The sequence below is a fragment of the Phyllostomus hastatus genome, unplaced genomic scaffold (genome assembly GCF_019186645.2).
Source record: "Phyllostomus hastatus isolate PE091 unplaced genomic scaffold, TTU_PhHast_1.1 phas_scaffold_1066, whole genome shotgun sequence".
NCBI lineage: Eukaryota > Metazoa > Chordata > Mammalia > Chiroptera > Phyllostomidae > Phyllostomus > Phyllostomus hastatus.
In genome coordinates, this window is record NW_025334004.1 from 19,968,100 (window position 1) to 19,992,529 (window position 24,430).

General features: G+C 45.2%; 1 protein-coding gene across 1 annotated transcript in view; it reads right to left on the reverse strand.

Annotated features, from left to right (window-relative positions):
- The window catches only part of XPNPEP1 (X-prolyl aminopeptidase 1), a 52,087-nt gene extending 28,300 nt beyond the window's left edge, over positions 1-23,787 (reverse strand). The window contains exons 1-3 of the mRNA XM_045854421.1: positions 23,639-23,787; positions 17,416-17,504; positions 12,750-12,874 (exon numbers count right to left, since the gene is read on the reverse strand). Of these exons, the coding sequence (XP_045710377.1) occupies positions 12,750-12,874; positions 17,416-17,504; positions 23,639-23,670 (246 nt within the window). The 5' untranslated portion in view covers positions 23,671-23,787. The remainder of the gene's footprint in view (positions 1-12,749; positions 12,875-17,415; positions 17,505-23,638) is intronic.
- Positions 23,788-24,430: the final 643 nt, after the last annotated feature.

The following is a 24,430-nucleotide window of genomic DNA, read 5'->3' on the forward strand; positions in this document are numbered from 1 at the left end:
TTGAGACCAGAGCTGCTGCTCCTTCTCCTATTAGTAGTTTTCCCTGAGCTGAAGTAGCTGGCAGGGTTAAGAATGCTTAGGACAGAAAACGGGGCTTCTGGCTGGACCCCGAGGTGGTCCACATGATGTGGGGGGGGGAGGTATCCATGTTTTGCTCCTGCTGTGTGAGTGAGGGCTTCTCTTTTAACCAAGGCAGCCACAGTCACTTCCTTAAACCAGCCGCAAGACCACCGCCCTAGACGAAGATGCTAGAAAAGCCAGCGGGAGAAAGGAGCTCTGGGCCACACCTGCCCTCTGCCAGCCCAGCTACGTGGTCTGCAACAAGTCTCATCGCCTCTCCTGGCCTCAGTTCCTCACTTTGAAAAGGGTCATTTCAGACTGCAAAATGCAACAGCAGGTACATGCTTTATCCCCAAAACGTACAGTAACATGTTGTAGATGGCACTATAGACATAGAAAGAAACAGCTGTCCACAGTACCAACTGTAGAATCCTCGTTTGTTTCACTAACCCAGTAATCATGGTGCAAGACGAAAAAAAAGGGCAAAAATGGGTGGAGAGAGGGGTCTCAGCCTCCACCTAGGACTACCGTGAGGGACAGTGACTTAGTGTTTACAACAACTCACCAGAAACGTAAGAGTGCTACATACATGCAGTGGAAGGAATATTGTTCATTTCTGCTTCCTGAGTGGTGAAAAAGCATCTAAGAGGCTGGAAAACTAAGTTAACAAAAATAGCCCTTACACTAAAAATCACAGTGCAGGAAGACACAGAGAGGAGGTTCCCCTGGCTTGGGGCTCTCCTGCCTGTGACACGCAGTGAGGGCAGTGACAAAGGTCTGGCAGAGAAGGGACTGCTGATCTTGGCCCAGCGGGACTCTTCCACTCAGGGACACAGTTCTGGAGGAATGGCCCTGGCCAATCTGGCAAGACTCAGAGCACGGACAAGGCACCCACAGGGGTTACCCAGAGGTACTTACTCATCAGCAAAGGCAGGAGGAAGGTTTCTCTAAAGGAAGGGGATATTTTAACAACAGGTGGAAATGCTGGGTTTCGGATCGAGATGAGGTCTGGGGCAAGAATGTCTAGACATGACCTAAGTGGTCAACATGCCAGAAAGACATCGCTTACCGAAGCTGTCACCTCCACACCAACAGGCTAAACAGAGGCCAGACAAGCGCTGGGCCCAGGCCTCCTACTCTTCTCCCAACCAGGAAGCTGTCAAAGCCTGGGATCATTCTCCCTTGAGAGCAGCAAAGGGTCTAAAATAAGCCAAAGTCATAGCATGCAAGGAAAAGGGCACAGAAGCACAGCTGCTGGCTTCTCCAAAGGCCATCCAATTCTCTCCATCTCTTATACCAGCACTCAGTCCAAGGCTCCACCATCTCCATCTGGACCACCGTCCTTACAATCCACTGTTCACACACACTCAGAGTGAGCTTTGCTAAATGCTGAACCTTTTAGACTTCATGCCTACGCAACCACAAGATAATAAATTTGTGATGCTGTAATTCACTAAGTCTGTGGTAATTTGTTACAGCAGCAATAGGAAACTAATACTTTCCAGGGATGTCAAACTCATTTTCACCGGGGGCCACATCCGCCTCATGGTTGCCTTCAAAGGGCGGCATGTAATTTTAGGACTGTATAAATGTAACTACTCCCTAACTAGGGGCAAGGAGTTCGGTGCTGCCACCAGGTAGAAACAAGGTACTGGGCCGTATAAAACAAGGTGGAGGGCCGGATTTGACCCGCAGGCCTTGTGTTTGCCTCCTGTGCCTTATCCAATAAGAAAAAGACCAGAAGGGATTATAACTGGAGCTTCAAACTCAAATGCCTTAGAGTTTCAGCAGGTAAACTAAACTACCCATATTTTGCCATGTACAATGCTTATTTCTTTGCCCAAATTATTGAGGGAAAAATAAGGATGTACGTTATATGTGGGTAGTATTAATTCCATATTTATATAAATGTTTTTAATTCTTTTTTTCAAAAGATTTTATTTATTTACTTCTTTAGAGAGGGGAAGGGAGGGAGAAAGAGAGGGAGAGAAACATCAATGTGTGGTTGCCTCTCAAACACCCTGCACTGGGGACCTGGCCTGCAACCCAGGCAGGTGCCCTGACTGGGAATTGAACTGCAGCCCTTTGGGGTTTGCAGGCCAGCGCTCAATCCACTGAGCCACACGAGCCAGAGCTAATTCTTTTATTTTTTTAATTGTTGTTCAATTACAGTTGTCCCCCCTTTCCCCCCATTATTATCCCCTGCCCTGCCCACCCCCTCCCACGCTGAATACCCATTGTCCTTGCCCATGTGTCCTTTATACTTGTTCCCTGACTTCACCCTTCTCCTTTCATTTATGCTTATGTGTTAAAAGTGTAAGTCTAGAAAGCAGTAACGATACCTGTATGCAAAATAATACCCTGGAATATGATAAGTGGTTTTGTTTCTAAATAGAAATAAATAAATGATTGAATTTAAAAATTTAAACGAAATATTTTTTTTCCTGAAATTCTGGGCCAAAATCATGAGTGTACACTACAGTGGGAGCCCAATATACACAACAAAATACAGCAGCAAAACAGGACAAGGGCACGTGTTTTCCAGAGAGAGCAGCTCTGACTCAGCTCCGAGTCCTGTCGTGCAGGAACGCAGGCCACGCACTGCCAACCATCAGTATCTCAGAAGATAAAGCATGTGTGTTCATGGGAGATCATCCAATTTTTAAATTTTGGCCTCTAATTCAAACAATGGAAATATTCAACAATACACAGCCCAATAAAGCGCATCTATCAACTGCAGGGGTGGAGGGGCGGGCCGCGAGCCTCAGCCATCTCTCAAACTCCAGCCTGAACACACCGGGTCCCACAAAGCTCTCGGACTCGTCCGGTCTGCAGCAGTCGTCCACATCTCTGAGTTCTACAGGGCCATCCACGTGGGCATCCACCCACGCGCTCCCTTGAGTGATGGTAACGCTTCCTATTCACCTGCTCTCACACTGAGCGGCTGTTTTTGTCTTCCCAGATGAAAGAAGTCCTCAAAGGGAAACATTTTGCCGATGTGAAAGAGGTGAAACAAACAAACAAATAAACAAACCCGGCAGAAGTACTAAAAGCCATCAAAATCAACAAGTTCAAAACTGTTGAGCAGTGGAAAACATCCCAATAGGTTATTGCATCAAATGAAAAGTCCTTTGAAGGTGACTGAAGTTTAACCATGTAAGAATACATACACAATTTTTTATAAATAAATTCCAGAGGTTTTTGGGTCCCCCCTCATAATACTAAGGTTTACTACATACCTACTAGTTGCCAAAAACTATATTCATTTCCTCTAATTCTAATCCCCAAAACAGCTCTGGAAGGTATCACCCTTCCCATTTACAGATTTTTAAAAAATCAAAGTTCAGAGAAATAAACTATTTCTCCAAGGGGCAGCGCAGAGATCTGAGCTCAGGCCTGACCTGCAACAGCCCCTGCCCCTCGGCCGAGCAGCCTCCATACCGTGTGCAGACTGCGCACCTGGGCTACACAACGGGACTACAGACTCGGAGCAAACGAAGGACATGCCTGCGCTGCATCTGACTCCGCCTTCGTCAACCATGTTCACATGCCTCCCACACCCAGCAGTCACCTGTGTCCACGCCTGGCTCCCCGACTCAGGAGCTGGGCAAACCTTGGGCTCAACCTCATCTGCTGATGATAAAAGTGCCCTCGTTGGAGGGTTGAGGGGTCACATAAAGCAATCAGCACATGCTAAGTGATTTTAACTACTCAACAGGTGAGGCACTAGACTCTATGGGAAATATAATAAAGTATCTTCTTGGAGTAGACAATCTGGCCAGCAAAATAAGGCAGATTTGCATGAAATATTAGCCCTGATAAATAGCCACATGAACCATGCTGGATATGCAACATAGTATTTGCTATAGTTTCAAGGCCGCTCAGATCTGCCGTAAACCCACAGGCTGAGATCAGAGGTTTGGTGAGGGCCACTATGGACAGGTGAGGAGAAGCAGAAAACCATCCAGGGAAGGGGAAAGATGTGAGAAGGCCCAGAAGCAAGAGGTGAGAGAGAGAGAGACAGAGAGAGACAGAGAGAGAGAGAGAGAGAGAGAGCGCGCCCATTAGCCTGACTGCTGGGGCAGAAAGTTCAAGGGAGTGGCAGCCAAGAATCCTGGAAAAGGAGGCTAAAGACAATGGTCAAGAACCTCAAGTATCGCACTTTTTTCATTGCTTTTAGAGAGAGAGGAAGGGAGAGAAACATCAATGTGAGAGAAACCTCCATTGGTTGCCTCCCGTACATGCCAGGACCAAGGATTGGAGTCACCCAGAACCAAGGATAAAACCTGCAACCCAGGTAAGTACCTGACCGGGAATCAAACCCACAACCTTCCAGTTATAGGACAATGCTCCTATGATCACCACAGGACTGGCCACATGCAGATGAAAGGGATAAACAAGGCTGATAGCTGAGTGGTGAGATAAGGTTACTAAAGTTATCAGGGCCCATGCTGGGGTGGCACCTTTGCCCCTCCCCAGCCCTTCACCTTAATAACCAGGACTCTGACATAGTGCCTCAGACATATTAGGTTCTGAAACCAAATGAGCAGACAACTGTGTGTCCACAGGAAGTCCCACAGGTTGGACTGTGAATGGAGATAAGGGCTACCCGTCCCCAGAGACAAGGGTGACTTCCAGTCTTTGGTACTTTCTCCTAAATGAAACCACCTCAAGATACATGGGGAAAACAGCTGTCCAATGATGCCTACCCTTTCCTTAGTGTACAGTTGCTGAAAACAGGTTTGCCATCCAGGACTTCATTTCCCAGGCCCCCTTGCATTGGGGGGGGGGGGTCACATGACTAGTTCTCACCAATGAAATGTGAGTGGAAATGATGTCTGAGTCAGGGCCTGACAAATGGATGTGTCTTCACCACACTCCTTCCCCTTTCACGAGCTAGAAATGTAGTGTCACAGGATGGAACGAGCCTAGAACCCTAAATCACTCTTCTTCCTGGTGGAAGAAAGTCACCTACCAATGCGGAACACACTCTAGACTGTTACACGAACAAGAAACGAGGCTCCAAAGAACCACAAGGTTTCAAGATGTATCACCACACCTCGCATTACTCTGGTTAACAGAGTGGATACAATCACTCTGGGATAAAAATCACCACCCTCACCCCAGGAGAAAGTCTGTTTAAGAAACACAAAACAGGAAGCCGACTCCAGGAGGAATGAGAATAGGATCCAAAGAGTTTAGGAAAATCTGATTCATGTCTTCCCGAAGGAGGAACCATAAACACAGTCAAAAACTTAGTTGGCTGGGTCGCCCCTGACAGAATGTGAACCTTTGACAAAGTTGATCCCAAGAGGGGAACAGGGGGCCTTACAGACGGGGAGGACGAAGAATTCGGATTTCTAAAAGAAGTCCTATTGTCTTGAACCTGATGGTAGGTTCAGCCCCAACCAACGCCTCTCCTGGTTTGGGGCCAACGGTGTCCACCAATCTCAATGTTGGACTTAGGTGGTCCATGAAAGCACCCGGGTTCCTGGACAGAATGGACGACTCCCCACTGTGGAAGTCCCCCTGTGCCCACACTCATTAACACCACAAGCCCTGTTCAGAGTGGACAAGGAAAAGGCCCCGCAGCTGCACAGAAGCCGGACCCCTGCCCTGCCAAGTCCTTGCGCAATCAGCCGTCTGGGGTACATTTTCTCTCTAACACAGAACAGTGTGTGGGTGCCTGTATTTGTCTTTTGGAAAGTACACAAAAGACAGAATTCAAGGTTCCCCTTCATTCTCCAATACCCGCCCTTCCCCACCCGGAGGAGAAATTCCATCGCCCTGAATCTAGCCTGAAATGAAACAATTAGGAACAAGAGCCACAAAGAACAGCAACCTCTCTTTTACTGAAGAGGTTGATGCGGCAGGTCACACTAAGCCAACCTGTCCTCCTTGTCCTCACGGTCCGGGCAGGGACGCAGAAAGCCACTGAACAGTCTCACAGCTGTGCCCCACCTCTCCACAGAAACCGAAACAAGGGACTCAGGACTTCTTGTTCCTTCCTGTGGACGGCACCTGAAACGCTCGGGCTGCAAACTTCCCAACGCCCTCGGCCATCTGCCCGCATGGTCCACACACCATCTCTGTTCTACCTCTCCGCCCCTGCACCCCTCCCAGCTCCTCTGCTCCTAAAGCCAGCACCCAAGTCCAAGCCCTCTGGGGCCCTACAGCGGCCCCCTAGCAGGCTTCTCCACTTCCAGGGTTCCCTTCTCCAGCCCAAGCTAAACACCGCTCCCTCCGGTGGATCACGTCACTCCTCGTCCAAAGACCCTCAGTGCACCCCTACTACCTAACAAAGGCCTCCACTCCTGACTCTGGTGGTCAAGGACACCCGTGACCAGTCATGGGTGGCTCATCGAGTGGCCTTGACCAGGTGCCTATTTTTTCCCCTTTTCAAGGTTATCATTCTTCATGCTCTCCTACCTCCATGGACTCGCTCACGCTATTTCTTGTCCCTCTCTGTCTCAAGCATTTCAATTCTATCTGTTCACACTCCAGGTAAATGTCCTTGTGCCCTGAAGCCTTCCTGGACCCTGCCCGCTCAGCACACTCCCTCTCAGCTACGGGCTCAGCCCCCACTTGATCGAAATCTGTGCTGTCCCTTACGTCCCCACCAGCCGCATGCGGCTGCTGAGGGCCTGAAATGTGACTAGTGTGACTGAGGAACTGAATGCTTAATTTTGTTTCATTTTAACTAATTCAAATATAAATTTTAAGATTCAAGATTCAGTCACCAGGAAACTTTTAAGTATGTTTGGAACAACTTGGGTCTGGTAAGTCTCCTTTTTCAACTGTAAACACAGACCAAATATTTTCAATGAACGTTTCACATTCAAATTGACATGTTTTGTACATGTAGAGTACACACCAAATTAGTAGACAAAGTGTTATCAGTACAAAAACAAATGTAAAATAGCTCATTAATAATCTTTTCTATTGGTGATATGTTAAAATAATAGCATTTTGGGCATAATGGGATAAATAAAATATATTACGATGAATTTCACTGTTTTTTACTTTTTTAAATATGGCTATGGGAGTATTTAAAATTACACATGGACTTTACATATTTCTACTTATATTTTACTGGTAGTGCTGATCCAGTGCTTTCCTAACACTTTGTGTGAGCATTTGTGACTGGCTTATCTACCCTTAAAATCTCCGAGGGAGCATTTTCCCCTCACTTAGCTCTGTCACAGTAATAGTGACAACAATAGCAATATAACCAGGCTTATCAGGTGACAGGCGTGCTTTCAGCGCTTGCGTCTATTAACTCATTTAATCCTGACAACTATCCTATGGGATGGAATTGTCACTATTCCCTTTTTGCAGATGGGGAACCTGAGACCCGAAGAGTTTAACGAGTACTCAGGAATCTGAGGTAATCTGCCTGAGGTCAAGCCGCTAGGTGAGTGTCAAATGGGGCACCTGAACCTGTTCGGTCTACAGAGCCCATATGCTTGCTTACCCTCACGTTAACTGCCTGTCCTCTGCACTTGCCCCGAAACTCAGTCCTGAGCAGGCCATTGGAAAACGTGCCCCAAATAAACACAACACGAGTCCTCCCGCCTTACAGGGCAGACGGCTAAGCTACACCAGTTAGAGATGATAAAAGAAAAATGGGGAGGGGGGGAGTAGAGGATAGCGACAGTACAAGAATGTAAGTGCAAAGCTTAAACAGCAACTTTTGTGACAAGTGCCAGCTAACAGAGAGCAAGCTTTATTTTTGGTGTTTTTAGGATATTGCTGGAAAACACATTTTTCTAGGATTAGAGCCCCAATTTCGTAATCGAGGCAGGAGCCACCCAGTTCTGATGCTCCAGAATCGCTAAGGGATGGAGTACGGAGGGAAAGCCTGGGATGCCGCCTGTGGTCTGGCCATACTCACTGCCATTGCCAGAGTTCAACAAGGAACTGATCTCCGTACGAAGTAGGCCCTCATCTGCTGTCAAAGAGAATTTTTTTAAATCGATGAGGATATTGGACCAAAACCATCTTTATGATGACAATGAAGCTGGCTCAGAAACAGCATCCAGAACCAAGAATACCAAGATAAACTGGCCTGGACTACAAGAGCCTCCTCTACTAGTAAATACAGATTTGCACCGTGGCCGAGGCAAAACAAAACTGAACCTGAAATACCAATACTACAGAACTTCTAACACGCCCCGCCCTGAGGCCTTCACCTTTAACTCAAGTAAGGTTCACAGGTCCAATCCTTCCATACAGTGAGGTCTCCCTGGAGGGGAAGGTTCATAAATAAAGTAGAACTATGAGACATCTTTGGCTGCAGCTCCACGACAGCCTGCAAGACCCCTTTCGAGGGAGAGACCCGATTTCAGGCAACAGTGAGCTAGTGGACGGTCACAGTCAATTTCGAGTGTCAACTTGACTGGGCTAAGGGATTCCCGGAAAGCTAGCTGGCAGAACATTATTTCTGGAGTTATCTGAGACACTGTTTCTGGAAGAGATTAACATTCAGATCAGTAGACTGAGTGAAGATGGGCCTCACCAATCACAGCAGGTGGGCAGCACCCCATCCACTGAGGGTCTGAATAGAACAAAGCGGCGGAGGAAGGGCAAGATTGAGTTCTCCTGGTGACACTGAAACATTCATCTGCTCCTGCCCTTGGACATCAGCATTCCAGGTTCTCAGATCCTCAACTCGGACAGGGATTTGCACCACTGGTGCCATCTGCAAGCCAGTGGTATGGTTCCAGTCGCACCCTGAAGATCTGAGAACCAGGAGAGCTGATGTTGTGTGAGCCAGTCCCTCACGAAATAACTCTCTCTACATGCTGGTATGGATATCTGTATATATCCTACTGGGTCTGTCCAAGAATCCTCACTGATAGAGGAACTTACAGAAGACTCCAAACCAACTGCTACATAAAGTGCTCCAGCCGCAGGAACCACCCTACTGCTGAGATGCGGGCAATCAAATCAGCCCAGGGCAATGGCCTAATGCTTGAAAGGCAGAAAATAAAAAACACCACTTGTGAATTCAGCAGAGAAGCCATGTGACCTGAGGCACAAGTCCAAAGGCTGGGGCCTGGGACTGACAGGAGGCGGAGAAGAGCCCATCCAGGGGGCCTGGAATCCCTTGAGGACCAAGCCCGGGTCTGCCCTTCTTAAACAGTGGGGTACCTGGTTCCTCTACTACTTATACCTCCTCCCAGGCCTCAGGCCCAAGCTGTGCTGGCCAACCTACCTACTCACCCAGTCCTTGGTCAAGAGGAGACTTTGGGCCCTGGCTGGTGTGACTCAGTGGATTGAGTGCAGGCCTGCGAACCAAAGCATTGTCAGTTCAATTCCCAGTCAGGGCACATTCCTGGGTTGCTGGCCAGGTTCCCAGTGGGGGCCATGCAAGAGGCTACCACACACTGGTGTTTCTCTCCCTTTCTTTCTCCCTCCCTTCTTCTCTCTAAAATAAAATCTTTAAAAAGAGACAAAAAAGATGAAACTTTGGTTCCTATGAAGATGGTGAATCTTATTCATCAATTGCAGAGGACAGAGGTAAATGGAAGAATTTCACTACCAGCCCCACCCTAACCCTCACCAGTCTCTCCTCACCTCCCCAGTGTCTACTAAATTTAATGCTAACGTACCCAGCTTCCTCCCATGCCGCCCACCCCTTTCCAACTCAGTCTTCTACTTCCTCTATACTCATAACTCGTACTCTCTCACCTCCCCCTTCACCTACTCTTACGTGCAAAACCATGCAAAACCCTTCACTTCGGTGGCCTCCCCTCTCCACACACTGGCCTCCCCTTCCTCTCACCTCTCTGAGAAGCAAGTTCTAGCCCATCATGATGGGAGAAGTGCTACCGTGGGTCAGCATGGAACAAGAGCCTGCTAAGGCCACCCATGAGACAGCTGCGGGAATTCCACAGACACTGAAGTCTGAAAAATGCTGAATACTTCATCCAGTCCCTAGAGTTACACAATGCACAGGAATATATTAAAGCCCCTGAGAATCCTTCAGTTAAGAAACTATTCAAATGGGCAAAGGACCTGAATAGACATTTCTCTGAAGAAGATACACCAGTGGCAAACAAGCACATGAAAAGATGCTCAACATCGTTAATCATCAGGAAAATGCAAGTCAAAACCACGATGAGATATTACCTCAGACCCATTAAGATGTCAATATCCAAAAAAACCCCCAGCAAATCACAAGTGTTACTAAGAGCAGAGAAATTGCTAAGAATGTTGATGGGGATATAAAACGAAAACAGTATGAAGGTTCCTTAGAAAAAACTAAAAATAGAATTACAATATAATACAGCAATCCCACTTCTGGGTATATACCCAAAAGAATTAAAAACAGGATCTTGGAGAGAACATACCCATGTTCATTGCAGAATTATTCACAAGAGCCAAGAGGTAAGAGCCACCTATATGTTCAATAACAGATGAATGGATAAAGAAAATGTAGTACCGTATATATAAATACAATGTAATATTATTCAGCCTTAAAAAGGAAGGAAATCCTGACATCAGATACAACCTGGATAAACCTTGGGGACATTATGCTAAGTGAAGTAAGCTAGTCACACACACACACTCACAAAACCAGTATTTCATGATTCCACTTCTATGAGGTAAGCAGTCAAACTCGCAGAGACTAGAATGCGATTGTGGGGGAGGTGGGAAGTTGTTCAACGGGTATAGAGTTTTGAGAAAGAAGTTCTAGAGGTCTGTTGCACAACCACGTGCAGTTAACATTACTGTACTGTACACTTAAAAAATTAAAGAGGTAAACAGTGTTAAGCCAAGAAAGTTCAAGTCTCCGGGCAAGAATCCAGTCTGGATGTTATGCCCACATTAGTACTGGCCTGATACTGTGCCAACCATCTGGTCTGGCAACTTTGGGGAGGAGCAGAAAGGAGGCCAGCTAAAGTGGACATCTTTTGGGAACTTTGCTCAAATACAGAAATACTCTTACCTGCCACCCCCTCCATCATGGTGGGCCCTCATTAGTCACATCTGTGCCATATGCCAATATTCTCTCTCTCTCTCTCTCTCTCTCTCTCTCTCTCTCTCTCTCACACACACACACACACACACACACACACAAGGACCAAGGGTAAACACCAAGCTCTAGCTCAATCTGGTATCTCGAAAGTAAAAGATAAAAAGATACAAGGGTGGGAACTTAGGTGGCAACATACTTTTACTATCTACCTTGTTGCATAAGAAAGAAATTGATGTGCAGGAACAGCTGAAACCCTTCTGTCCCAGTTCTCCTTGAGGGACAGCTACATTCCCACCCTCAGATCCACAAGACGCCAGACCTGAACCCTTGACATTGTACGACTGAGAGCATCATTCACAACCTGGAGCTGTGCCAGTGCAGCGGCCCTGACCCTAAACTCCTACAAAGCATGTTTACTGCTCAAGCACGTCAAGTCAAGTTGGGTTTCTGTGACCTGCAACTAAAAACTTCCAGAACACCACCCATATTGCCCACTATTGCTTTTCACTTCCCTGGGCTTTTGCTGGGGAACTTGCCACATTGTTTCTGAAAAGCACTCCCAGCTTCCCTGCTTCTCTCCCTTTACTCCTACTAAGCCTCCTGCTGGGTAGAATCCCTCTCCAGCCACCACCACTTACTTATTCAACTCCACCCACCCTTCAAGGTCCAGTTTAAAGACCTCCCCTGCCCAGGAAGCCCTCCCTCACCCTCCCCTCTCACTCTCAAATTCCCACAGCCCTCTGTTCGGATGTTCTTGATGGTACCTCCACATTTCACCTTGCAATACAGACACGTATATGCATATCTTAACTCCATTACTAAAGGGCATGCTTCTTGAGACCAGAACCATTCTCGTCTTTGGGTCATGTAGGGTACCTAAAGCAGTGCCTCGCATATGAGCAGAAGCTATTAAAAATACATATGTATGGATGACTCTATGGAAAAACAGCACTTTGTATGTTGTCTTATCTCTCTGCTAAACTGTAAGCACTGTGAGGGCAGGAATTCAATCTTCAATTAATCTTTGTAACCCTACAGTACCATGACCACAAAAAGGTATGCAAACATTTGCTGGCTCAATAACCTAAAAGAGTAGAGCCTAGAATTTTTCCATCCTTCTGCCTCCTGTCCAGAGCATGAGGTCTCCACCTCTGCAAATCCTACTCTCCCGTATTTAAATCACTGGTGTCCTCAGAGGTAAAGGGCACTTATTGAGCTCTTTCATTAAAGATGGAGGCTGGGGGAAAAGGAGAGTGATATTCAGAATCAACCCTAAAACCTGCTAGGGTGGAGATCAATAATGACTTTCTTGATGCTCTCCCCTGGCTATGCCAGAGGATGGGAAACCTGGATGGAGGGAAGGGAAGAAGAACAATTTTGTTAGGGACACGTTGTAACAGAGGAAGTAGGGTAAAGTGTGTCAGCAACAGAAAGGTCTAAACTTCTGCCCTTTCATTTGTCCACTAATTCTTCCACCATTTATTGAAAGCTGGCTATATTCATTGAAAACAAAGAAGCCAGAACCAAATCAACGGGCATTCGGTGGAACCCTGCTGGACACAGGTCCCTGTGCCAAACCCTGAAGGCCATGTTCAGCTGTGGGGTGACAACTAGAATCTGATAAACACACTGGGTCTAGGGGAGAAAGAGTGAAATGAGAGGAGGGACGGGTGGGTTCCATCACCAGCCCGTCCCCCCTCAGTACCTGGTGGGCATCCCCCGACGGAATGATGTAGGCCTGGATGGGTTCGGTCACGTACTCCAAGTTCCTCATGGCTTGTCTCAGCTGCCGCAGCAGCTCTGAAGTCACTTTTGGAGGCATCCTGCCACCTGCAACAACAGGAGAGTCTGCTCCAAAACCAGCCTGCCCATGCAACTCAATGACTACTCAATGACAACTCAACCAGGGCCCCAGAGAAACGCCCGCTATGGACAGCCCACCCCCAGGTGCATCTTCACAATGACCACCCACCATTAAACCAAAACCACGGCTGCCAAAAACTCTGAGGTCTACAGTTCTTAAATGCCACTTCCAAACAGCCATTTGTGGCTAGAAAACTTGAGCCACTACTAATACTAATTTCCAAATTAGTTGGTTACCCCTTTTACTTCTAGCCACATTCAGTCCTCCCCCTGTTGTCTCTGTCCATGGGTCCTTTATACACGTTCCTCGACTTGACCCTACAGTTCACTCGTGGTACAAGCCATGGGGTCTGACAAATGTATAATGACATACACCCACATTTACAGTGTCCTACAGGATGGCTGAACAGCTTCCATTGCCCTACGAGTGCTCTCTGCTCAGTCTCTTCATCCTCCCTCCCGCAGCCCCTAGCAACACACCTTCACTCTCTCCACAGTTTTCCCTTTCTCGGGAAGTCCTGCAGTTGGAATCATGCAGCAGATAACCGTGTCAGGTCGGCTCCTTTCACTGAGCAGTAACAGCACTCCAGGCTCCTCCATGCCTCCTCATGGCTTAACAGCTCACTTCCTTTTAGTGCTAAATGATAATCCATTGCCTGACATATACCCCAGTTGATCCATTCACCTACGGAAGGCATCTTGGTTGCTTCCAAGTTTTGGCCATTATGAATAAAGCCGCCATAAACATCTGTGTGCAGGTTTTGTGTGGACATAAGTTTTCAGCTTCTTTGGGTAAATACCAAGGAGCATGATCGTTATAAAGAGTGTATTTGGTTTTATAAAAAACCATCAAATTGTCTTCCAACCTGGCTGTACCATTTTGCAGCCCCACTGTTAATAAATAAAAATTCCCATTGTTCCACGTCCTTGCCAGTGTTTGGCGTTGTCAGTGTTTTGGATTTTGCCAACCCATTTTTTAAACAAAAAAAAAATGTTTTACTTAACCAAAAATGTTCTGCTGCACAATGCTCCAAGTAACGGCATTACACCGAAGCAATTATACTGCAGGTTATCGTCAAGGACTGACACCCTGACTCACTGTGGCTTGTACCCACCAGGTGTAGATCCTTTTTTTTTTTTTTTGGTTCTTTTTAACTTTTTCATCTGCTTTTTTTCCTTCATTGGCAGCACCCTGGGTTTCCATATATCTGTCAATATGATTATCACCGAAAGAATCCTCTATGAGGTACCACATGGATGGGACTCACTGAAAAAGTGCCCCATTCCTAATCTGCAGCGAGGGGGCAGCTTTAGCCACAGGCCTCGGGGCTCCACCAAAGGAGTCTCAGAAGAACAGCAGCACTCAGAGAGCCCCTGCAGGCGGTCCCGTTTACAATTCAAACACGTCCAGACCCTTTCCTTACAACTGCTTCTGAACTACAACTGCTTCTGACCGCTCTTCAGAGGGGCGTCCTTTCCTTTGATCTGATGTCCTGAGCCTACAATTCCTCGCCTACCTGAAAAAGAGGGAGCGGAAGTATCTGGGCTGATGGAAGTTAATGTGTCAGCACCTTCACTGAGTCCCAGGTGAAGCCCGTGGCGACCTCCTAAGCTTGCCAGCGTCTGAAAACTACATTATGACACCTTTCAGGAGCTTCAAAACAGACTTAACTTGTTTCCAAACCATCTTTCTGAGTAACTTAACATTCTTAGATTCAAGTTAAAGTGTAGACTGCCTTTGGAGCAGTATTTCAACCTTGACTGCATATTAGAACTACCTGGGGAACTTCTGATTTAATTGGTCTGGAGTACAGCCTTCGCATCTGGAATTTTAAAAAGCAAATATATGATAGAAGCCAGTATATGTTCTTTTAAGATCATTAATTTCTTTATAGAGTCTGCTTTCTACTTGAGCACATTCTGACTTAAGGACTTTGATGGCGCTGACTGGGTGTTTGTAGTGTTGACTACAGAATGTGTCCACATTATCAGTCACTAATTTCATCAATAAAGTCAACAGAACCAGGGACAAGTACAAAGCCCTCAGCTACAAACCATCAAAAGGCAACAGCGACAGTGAGTGGCTGAGACAATGCACTGGGGCAGTGGAAGCAGCTACCCCTGAAATAGATACAATGAGCAAGGTGTTGACACAGCTGTGGCCACAAGGACCACGGGTCTTGGAAATAACTTGAGTGGATGAGCAGCCAGAGATGAGGAGGGGACAAAGCTGATGCAATTATAAGACCCAGCCATTGAGGTGGCAGCAGCTGAAAAGGTAATCAAGAAGGAGAAGATGAAAGGCATGGCTAGTGATCCTCATAGCATAATTTTTATAAGGATTAAATGGGTTACTATATATAAAGCACTTAGAAAGAGTGCCTGGCACATAGTCAAAGTTATCTGCTTACAATTATTAGAGTTAGATGCACAATTAAGTAACTATGACAGCAAGTGATAAATGGTGTGACAGGTGAATATACTGCTTCTCCTTAAAGAGGGCCCATGTCATCTTCACCTCTGAATCCATTATCTAGCCCAGCACCTAACACATACATATGCTCACTCAAAGATGTCTGAGTGAATATCACAACTTTGTATCCATGATCTTTTAGACTCAATATAATAAAGAGCAATGAACCTTCAGTGAAAGAAAGCTAGGATCGTAGAAGACGCTGTATTAGAGCATCTGTTCATTCCACATCCCATTACTTTTCAGAAATGTCAGAAGCAGCCAAGAGCTAATCAGGGTGTGCAGGGAAGTGGAAAGCCAAGAGCAACAAACCTAGTCCATGATGTAACATTAGCCCATACACTGCCAGGTATTTTTAAATCATGCTTTAAAATGAATGACTCATTTAAAAGTCTCTTGCATATGTGGGTCTGCTTTTAAAAATCAGTTCCTAAACCTCTAACCTTGACCACAAACAAGGCTTTTCACTCCTGGAAAGTACATGAAAAGCACACCTCTTCACCTCACTGGGTGGCTAGAAGAACTTAACATGACAACATGTGTGAAAGCAACATGCACAGCACATGGTGCATTGTGGGAGCTCCAGAAATACGATTTGAATCTGGATCTGGATCTGCACCGGCTGGGATGCCTACACGCCTTGTCATGAGAATAGAAGGGGCTGATTTTCTCCAATTTCAGCATCTTAACACGTGCAAGATGGGAAGCTCCTCCTCCAGCATCAATAGCTTTAGAGGTCGTGGTTTGTTTCTGTTCGCCACTGAGCAAGGGCAAAGGGTTTTACATACATTAATAGTTAACTCTCACAATGATCCTCCACAGGAGGTTTCACTATTCCCATCTTTCAGATAAAGGTATGGGAGTTAAAACACCAGAACTTGCCCAAGTCACCTGGATTATTAGGAACCGCAACCCAAGTCTATCTAATTCCCAAGTTCATATTCTATTACAACATATTATCTAGGGGAACATAACAGAGTCTCTCTTAAAGCATTCTAAGACCAATGGCATCAAAACAAGTGGGTTCTGATTTCCAGCTGGAATCTGCAACCTCAGACTACTGAACTCCCTGAGCCTCTATTTCTTCATATATAATAAAAAGAAAGAGCAGTTCTCGTCAGCCTCTGAACCTGATGGTTCTATCACTTTTTCCCTTTCTTTGCCTCCCTTTTTCCCAATCCTTCTTTCTTCTTCATCTCCTCCCTCCTAATATGGCCCAAAATGTGTTGCGTACAAGCATCAGTACAATTATAGCACTCATCTTCCAAAGAGAGATTAGTCATAGTATCTTGCATGCTTCAAGGGATTGATTTTTCACTCAGCTAAAAGGAAACACTGTGGTTCTCCTGAGAAGGCCATGGAAAAGCACTGGTGACAAGGGCTAAAAATACAGAAATGCACCACTTTCCAGAATTCAGGTTTCTGGCAACCTAACAATACAACTAACCAGTTCTGGGGAGAAGATATAGAAATTTTTCTAAAAAAGATTTCCCTGAATGTATAAAGCACAATAACACAGAGTGGAGCAAAAGTCGGTTTACAATTGTTCATACGGAAAATAATGCAATAATTAATAAATAATAATACATCAATAAACTCTGCAAGTCACATACAACTGTAAACCTACTTTTGTCCCACCCTGTATATCACAAACTATTCTCATTTCATAATCATATGATAAAAACTGAAAACCAACCTCTAAGGCAGTCAGTAAAGGATTATATTAGAGATTACAAAAACTAGACTAGGACTTTTTCAATAATACCTATCACCACCATAACTACCCCCAAAAAGGTAAATGCAGTAACTTCAATTCTCTAACCTAACTACCCTAAAAAAGGTACTAAATACTTAACTACCCAGGAAGCCAAGATACAAAATGGTTTTTAATTTCCAGATATATGTCCTCCTACCACCAGCAGTGATCAAAATTACTGACCCCTTACCTTCTCTTTTCTCCCACCCTGAGATTGAGGCAAGAGGACCTACACCCTTTTGAGATGCTCCATCTAATAATAATAGTCAAAATTATTACCTGTTTCCACACCTGCGTCTCCTGAATATGTCACCTCGTTAGGTTCGATTATTCTTAAATTTTTCAGCTGAAAATCCCGGTGACTCGCCCTTAAGGAGAGAAAGAACAGGATATTACAGACTTTGACCGCAGTAAACGTGGCAAGGCTTAGTGAGCAATTTTCCTTAGTGCGTCCAAAGAACTCCTACCCCAGTATCAGTAACGAAGTAAATAAAAGCCTCAGATAAAACATTAAGCCAGGCAGTGAAACACAAATACCATGATCTCACCTTTAACAGGAACCTAAACATCAAAACAAAGAAACAAGCAAAATATAGTCAAAGTCACTGAAATAGAGGACAGGCTGACAGTGACCAGAGGGGAGAGGGGAGGGAATTTCAGGGGAGAATGGGAAGGGTTTACAAGAACAAGTATAAAGGACACATGGACAAAAACTGGAGTTGGGGGGGGGGGTGGAAATGGGAGTAAAGGACAGAAAACTGTACTTAAACAATGATTAAAATAAAATTGGGAAAAAAAAATTACCATAACAGGTAAGCCTTCTGAGACCTAGCCTGCAGTTCATGAATACTCCAGCTATGTCTCACCTTCTGTTTAGCTAGGATAAAAGGATTTGCAATGACTTTGTCTCGTGAGCGAATTCTTGGTTCTTTTTCAAATGTGCCACTTCTTTCTTCATGGTGTCCTGTTCTTTCATATGGTTTCCTTTCCTTCTCTTAGCTTTAATTATTTGGGGCCTTTATTTTATAATTCATTCCAGACTTACCACTATAAGGTCTGGGGATAGTAATCCTCAAGTTTGCTGGGTCTACTGGCTCCCTCCTGGAGGGTCATTCCTTGCAGGTTTTGTAATCTTTTAGTAAGAGCTTATCTTCAGTAGAGACTATTTTATCTATGAGAATGAAATATGTCCTGGATTGCACAAGCATTATCGTCACTGTTGTTTTCTTCTGAGATTAATGTTCGCTTTAACTGCTTAGCTAGGAGATTTGCACACAAGATCCTGTTCCCATATGGGGGTAGTCTGACACCCTGAACCCCTGGTATGAAGGCCTGTAGCATCTCATAGCCTCTCCAAGGCTCAGCTTAACAGTTTAGCCCCCAAACTTCAGGCTCTAAACTCTACTATATTTCTGGTACCTGAGGATTTTTCTTTCAAGTCCATTCAGTCAACAAATATTTACTGAGAATCTTCTATAATCCAGGCCCTATTCTAGACACAACAGCAAACAAAATATACAATATCTCTGACCTTCAGAAGTTTACATGGGGGTGGGGAGGGAGGGAAGTTATTGGGAGGGAAGGATAGGAAAGGAAAGGCAACAGACACAAAACAAGAATACAGTATACCAGGTAGTATGTGTTCTATGAGAAAAACTAAAATGGGACAAGGAGAACAAAGGGTCAGAGGTAAGGGGAGAGGTTATTTGATATGGGGTTGCCAAGCAAGGCCTCTTTGCTAACAGATGACATTTTATCAGAGACCTAAAAAAAAGTGAGGGCTCAAGCCATGTGGATGTCTAGGGGAGGAACATTTCAGAAATGAAGAACAGCAAGTCCAAAGGCCCTAAGGCAGGAGTACGCCTGGTGTGCTGGAGGGAAAGCACGGAGGCCAGCGTGTTGGGAGATGCGGAAGTAAGTGGTTAGGAGACAAGCTCAGAGAAGCAATAAGGAGCCTGTTACAGGCTACGGAAAGGAGCCCATGTCTTTATACATTTATATCTTATTCAGCTATGAAATTAAAGGTAATTTTGTTATAATTTTACCCCATTTGTATGCATTGGTAGAGGGAAAGGGGTCCACATTAGCTCAGTCCACCACACAGCCAGAACCAGAAGGCCAGACATTTTCAGCATCACTGCAGGCCTGCTCTCAGATTGCTGCTGCTCTAACTGCATTGGGAAGAATGAGATGTTCTTTACTGGGGGAACCATATATTCTTTCATTTAAAAATAAGACACCTCAATATTTCTTATAAATATAAATGCAAATACCCTCAAAAACATTAGCAAAGTGAATCCAGTTACATATAAAAAAGATCTGACACCATCACCAAGAGGAATTTATTCCAGAAATACAAGATCAGTTCAACATACAAAAAATATATATATAATACAAAGTCTCAATAGAATAAAGAACAAAAACTACATAACCTCCATAGAGACAGAAAAAGCACTTGACAAAATCCAACACCCTCTCATGATAAAAGTACTCAATAAACTAGAAGAGAAATTCCTCAACTTGATGAAAAACATTACACAACCCATGGCTAACATCATCCCTAATGTTAAAGTCTGAACGCTTTCTCCCTAAGATCAGAAACAAGACAGATGTGTCCACTCTTGCAACTTCTAGTCAACATTGTACTAGGCAAGAAATTGAAATAAAAGGCATCTATATTAGAAAAGAAGTAGTAAAACTACCTATTTGCAAATGGCATTATGTTGAATATAGATAATTCTAAAGAACCCACAAAAAAAATTAGAGCTAATAAGCTCATCAAGAATGCAGGATACAAAACCAACATACAAAAATCAAATGTATTTATATATACTTGAAATATACACTCCAAAAATGAAATTTTAAAAAGTTCATTTACAATATAGAATCAAAAAATAAATACCTAGGAATAAATATAATAAAAGACACGCAAAACTTACACTCTGAAAACTACAAAACATTGTTGAAAGAAATTAAAAGAGACCTAAACAGACGGAAAGCCATTCAATGTTCATGGATTGGAAGATTTAATATAGTTAAAATGGAAATACTTCCCAAAGTAATCTAGGTTTCTAGTTAGTTTCTGCATAGAAACTGGTGTACTGGAAGGAAAGCACGGAGGCCAATTTCTGCATAGAAACGATGCAGAAATTAACAAGCAGATCCTAAAATTCATATGGAAATGCAAGGAATCCAGAAGTCAAAACAACCTTGAAAGAGAACAAATTTGGAGGAGTCACCCTTCCTGTTTCCAAACTAATAAAACTATAGTAATCAAGACAGGGTAGTACTGACATAAAGACAGACTTACAGATCAATGAAGTGGAATTGAGAGTTCAGAAACAGACCCTCACATTTACTGTCAATTTTTTCATTGCTTTAATTTTTATTTTTTTAATTTTGTACTGAATTTTCCCATTACCATTTAGTCCCCTTACACCCCCACCTCCACAATCACAACTGTTGTCCATGCCCGTGAGTCCTGTCAATGAATTTTTGACAACGATGCCAAAACCACTCAATGGAGAAAAACAGTCCTTTCAACAAATGAGGCTGGGACAACTGGACATACACATGCAAAGAAAATAAAGACACCACTTCACATCCACTAGGAAGATTATAATCTGTACCCTTACACCACATATAAAAATTAACTCAAAAAAGATCACAAAAATGTTTTCTTAGAAGAAAACAGGCATAAATCTGTCTGACCTTGGATTACGCAATGATTTCTTAGATATGACATGAAAAGCACAAGCAACAAAAGAAACAGATGTACTAGATGTCATTAAATGAAAGACTTTTACAATTCAAAGCATACCACTGAGAAAGTGAATATGGGAGGTGGGGGGTGGGCAGGGCTGGGCAGAGTAATGGGGACAGCTATAACTGAACAACAATGAAAAAACAGTTTTTAAAAACAGAAAGTGAAAAGACAATCCATAACATGAGAAAAAAATTTGCAACTCATATATCTGTTAAGAGTCTAGTATACAGTATATATGAAGATCTATTACAACTCAATAAAAAAAAAGACAAATACCCAATTTTAAAATGGTCAAAGGCTCTAAATGTCTAAGATACAGAAATGGCCAATAAGCACATGAAAAGATTTTCAACAACATTATACGCTTGGAAAATGCAAATCAAAACCACAATGAGATACTTCATATCCACTAGGAAGGAAAAAAAACAATGACAAGTACGGGCAAGGATGTGGAAAAATTAAAACTCTCGGACATTGCTGGTGGGAATGTGGCCCGGAGTTCCTCAAACAGTTAAACACAGAGTTACCCTATCACCCAGCAATTCCACTCTCAAGTGTGGAAATGGAAAACGTAAGTCCACATGAAACCCTGTATGCAAATGTTCTTAACAATATTGTTCATAATATCCAAAAAGGAGATCAAATAACTTGCTCAAGGCCTCACAGCTATTTTGTGACAGAGCTAGTCTAGAACCAGAGTCCAGAGTTCCCAACTAAACTCAGTGCTCTTCCTGTTCCCAGCACTTCTTCAGTCTACACCTTCTCAACATCATGAAGTGCTCAAGGTCGGTTAAGCGGAAAAGAAGCATGTAGAGATCTTCCTGTTCAATCTTTGCATAAGATGGCTACGGCACATTTTTCTCCCTCTCTCTTTTTAAAAAAAAACCCTGCAAGGTACTTCTTACCCTCCCTCTTCCCCCAGGCCATGATGAGCCATCCACCGCTCAGGAGGAGGCAAAACAAAAACCACTGAGATAGTCAATCACCCCTTGTAAGGTGAGGTAAGATGGAATGAAACAAGTTCAAGGGGGGATTAGTGGGAGACTCATCTTTGCCTACCCAGAATCCATCTCTTCCTCTTTTGAAGAGAACACCTTGGTTTTCCTTTTGAGACGGTCTCTTCTCCATTTTCAGCCCAGAGTTGAGATGAATCACCCACCAAGTTCTGGGACCCAGGTCTGATCAATCCATCCCTCCAGCCACAATCACTAGTTCAGGGATGGTCAAAAGGATCAAATCAACCCAGGGAGAATCGATCTGAGATTTCTCTCCCACCATTAAGTAAGAAGGCTCTATTTCTGCTGGGGCTGTCAGCCTAGAACTGTTGTCATTACCTGCTGTAAGGAAAGCCTGCCTACCAATGCAGGCAACACTGAAGAGATCAGAGCCAAGAAATGTGAGAGAGGGAAGTCTGATGCCAGTGTTGGTCTACTGGACTCAGCTGCACTAGAAGCCAGCTCAACCCCTTTTTACCCAAGTCAATTTGAGTTCAATTTCCATCACCTAAACTGAGTCATTTTTACATTGCGTGGCACTCAAATTTTGCCACAAAGACCCCCTTCTCTCAGCCTCTCAGTGGCCTCTTGTGTAAGGCAAAGAGGTTCTATCAGCTGATGCTGAAGGACCCCTGTGCCCCTAAAATGTTGGGATTCTATGAACCCAGCAAAGACCACCTTGGTCCTCAAAGGCTACTTCTCTGCTTTGGACCTAACTCATCATTATTCACTTGCCTGATGCCATTTCCAGCATTTAACATACAAGCAGCTCCTTCCACATGCAGGTTTGCCATACCTCACCCTTCCACAGGACAGGCATGGTTCTCTTCCCTAACGTGCTGTAGCAAGGCCAAGTCCAAATCAAGGTTGGCTTGGGATCTGTCCATTTACAAACAACACAAGCCATAGTTTGTGTTCAGCAAGAGAGCCTGTCCATATTGCCAACCAAGCATGTTCATTCAAATTTCAAATGGAAGATAGCTGACTCCCTGTCTATCTCCAGGGAGTTTGGCTTCTGGCCCTTGTGAACTCTGAATGTGTCTCTCAGTCTCCCATTTTGTTAGATGCTCTGGTAAGTATACGCGGGCTGTTGTGGGGGAGGGGAGAGAACAGGCTGAAATGAATTTAATGAGGGACTGGGGGTTTATCCTTCTGGCCTAGCCGCATCCCCGGAGAAGATAAGGACAGGTTACTGATGGGAGTTTCCTGAAGATTATGTCCAAGTGTTGCCTCTGAAACCATTTGGGTAGGGAGGCCCTGAGTTTTCCTATCTTTGTTATGGTGACAGATCAATAAAGCGAAATGCATGTGTCAGTACTGTCAGGGTTGTAATTTGACGATTATTTTCCCAGGATACAAGGGCGAGGGCAGAGGCTCGCCGGAGGAGGCAGGGGACATCAACTTCCAGCAATAGCAGGGCCTTCTGCTGGGCCAGGGGCAACGACAGCCACGGCCCCCTCGGCCGAACACGGCAGCTCAGCGGGCACACTCTTCCGGGTACCGGACTCCGGCTCGGGAAGCCTGGGGTAGCCCTCGGCCCCACCAGAAACAAACCGGAACTTGTCCGCTGCATGGCTCCCTCCCCCAGCGGGGGCTCCAGCAAGCCCCGGCCTTAGTCCTAGGGCAGCTGGCCGCCCGCCGCTCTAGACCAGCACGTCCCTGCCCTCCGGACTGACACACGTGCACCGGGCCCCGGGAGCCGCGCGCTGCCCGGACGCCGGGTCCCTGGCCGTCTCCTCACCTTACTCGCGGTGCCTTTCTGGAGGCTGCCATTCGGCGGTGACGTGCCCCAATCCACGTAAGGGGTGCACAGACCAGCTGATCACTCGCGGAAGAGATGGAGGGAGGGAGGCCTTCGGATGAGCCAGCGGTAGCCGCGCGGGGGTCGGCCACGCCCCTGTCGGTCGGCCACGCCCCTGTCGGTAGCGTGCGTGAGTGCCGTGGCCCCGCCCAGCCTCGGGCCCCGCCCATTACCCAGGTCTTTCTATCGGTGCTAAGAGGTAGGCAGTGGTCATCACGTCGCGGTGCGTCATTTCTGTTCGTTTTTTTCCCACCATTCCCCAAGGAAGAAAAAGAAGGGCTTAGTCAACTAAAATAGCTTCGGCACACCAAGGAGGAAAAAGAGGAGGGGCACGTGGCCAGTTGTGGAGATATCTCAGCAGGGTCTCACTTCCGGAGGTTTTAGAGTTGTCCCCAAATTAGTTCTCTAGACCACTTTAAAATCCAGCTGCCCACGCCACTTGAATGGCTACTAGGCACCCCAAACTTAATGTGTCCGAATGGCCTTCCTGGCCCTACTCACCAAAACAAAAACGTGCGCCACCAAACAGCAATAGCCATTTCAATCAGTGGCTACTCTATTCTTCAGATGCATAGGCCGAAATCTTAGTCATCCCTGCCTCCTCTTCACACCCCGTCTAGTCTGTCAGAAAATCGGGTTGGTTGTGTCTTCAAAATAGGTCCCTAATCCCACCCTACTATTCACCATCCCTGCTGTCCGCTGTCCATGTCACTACTGCTTCACCCATGTGAT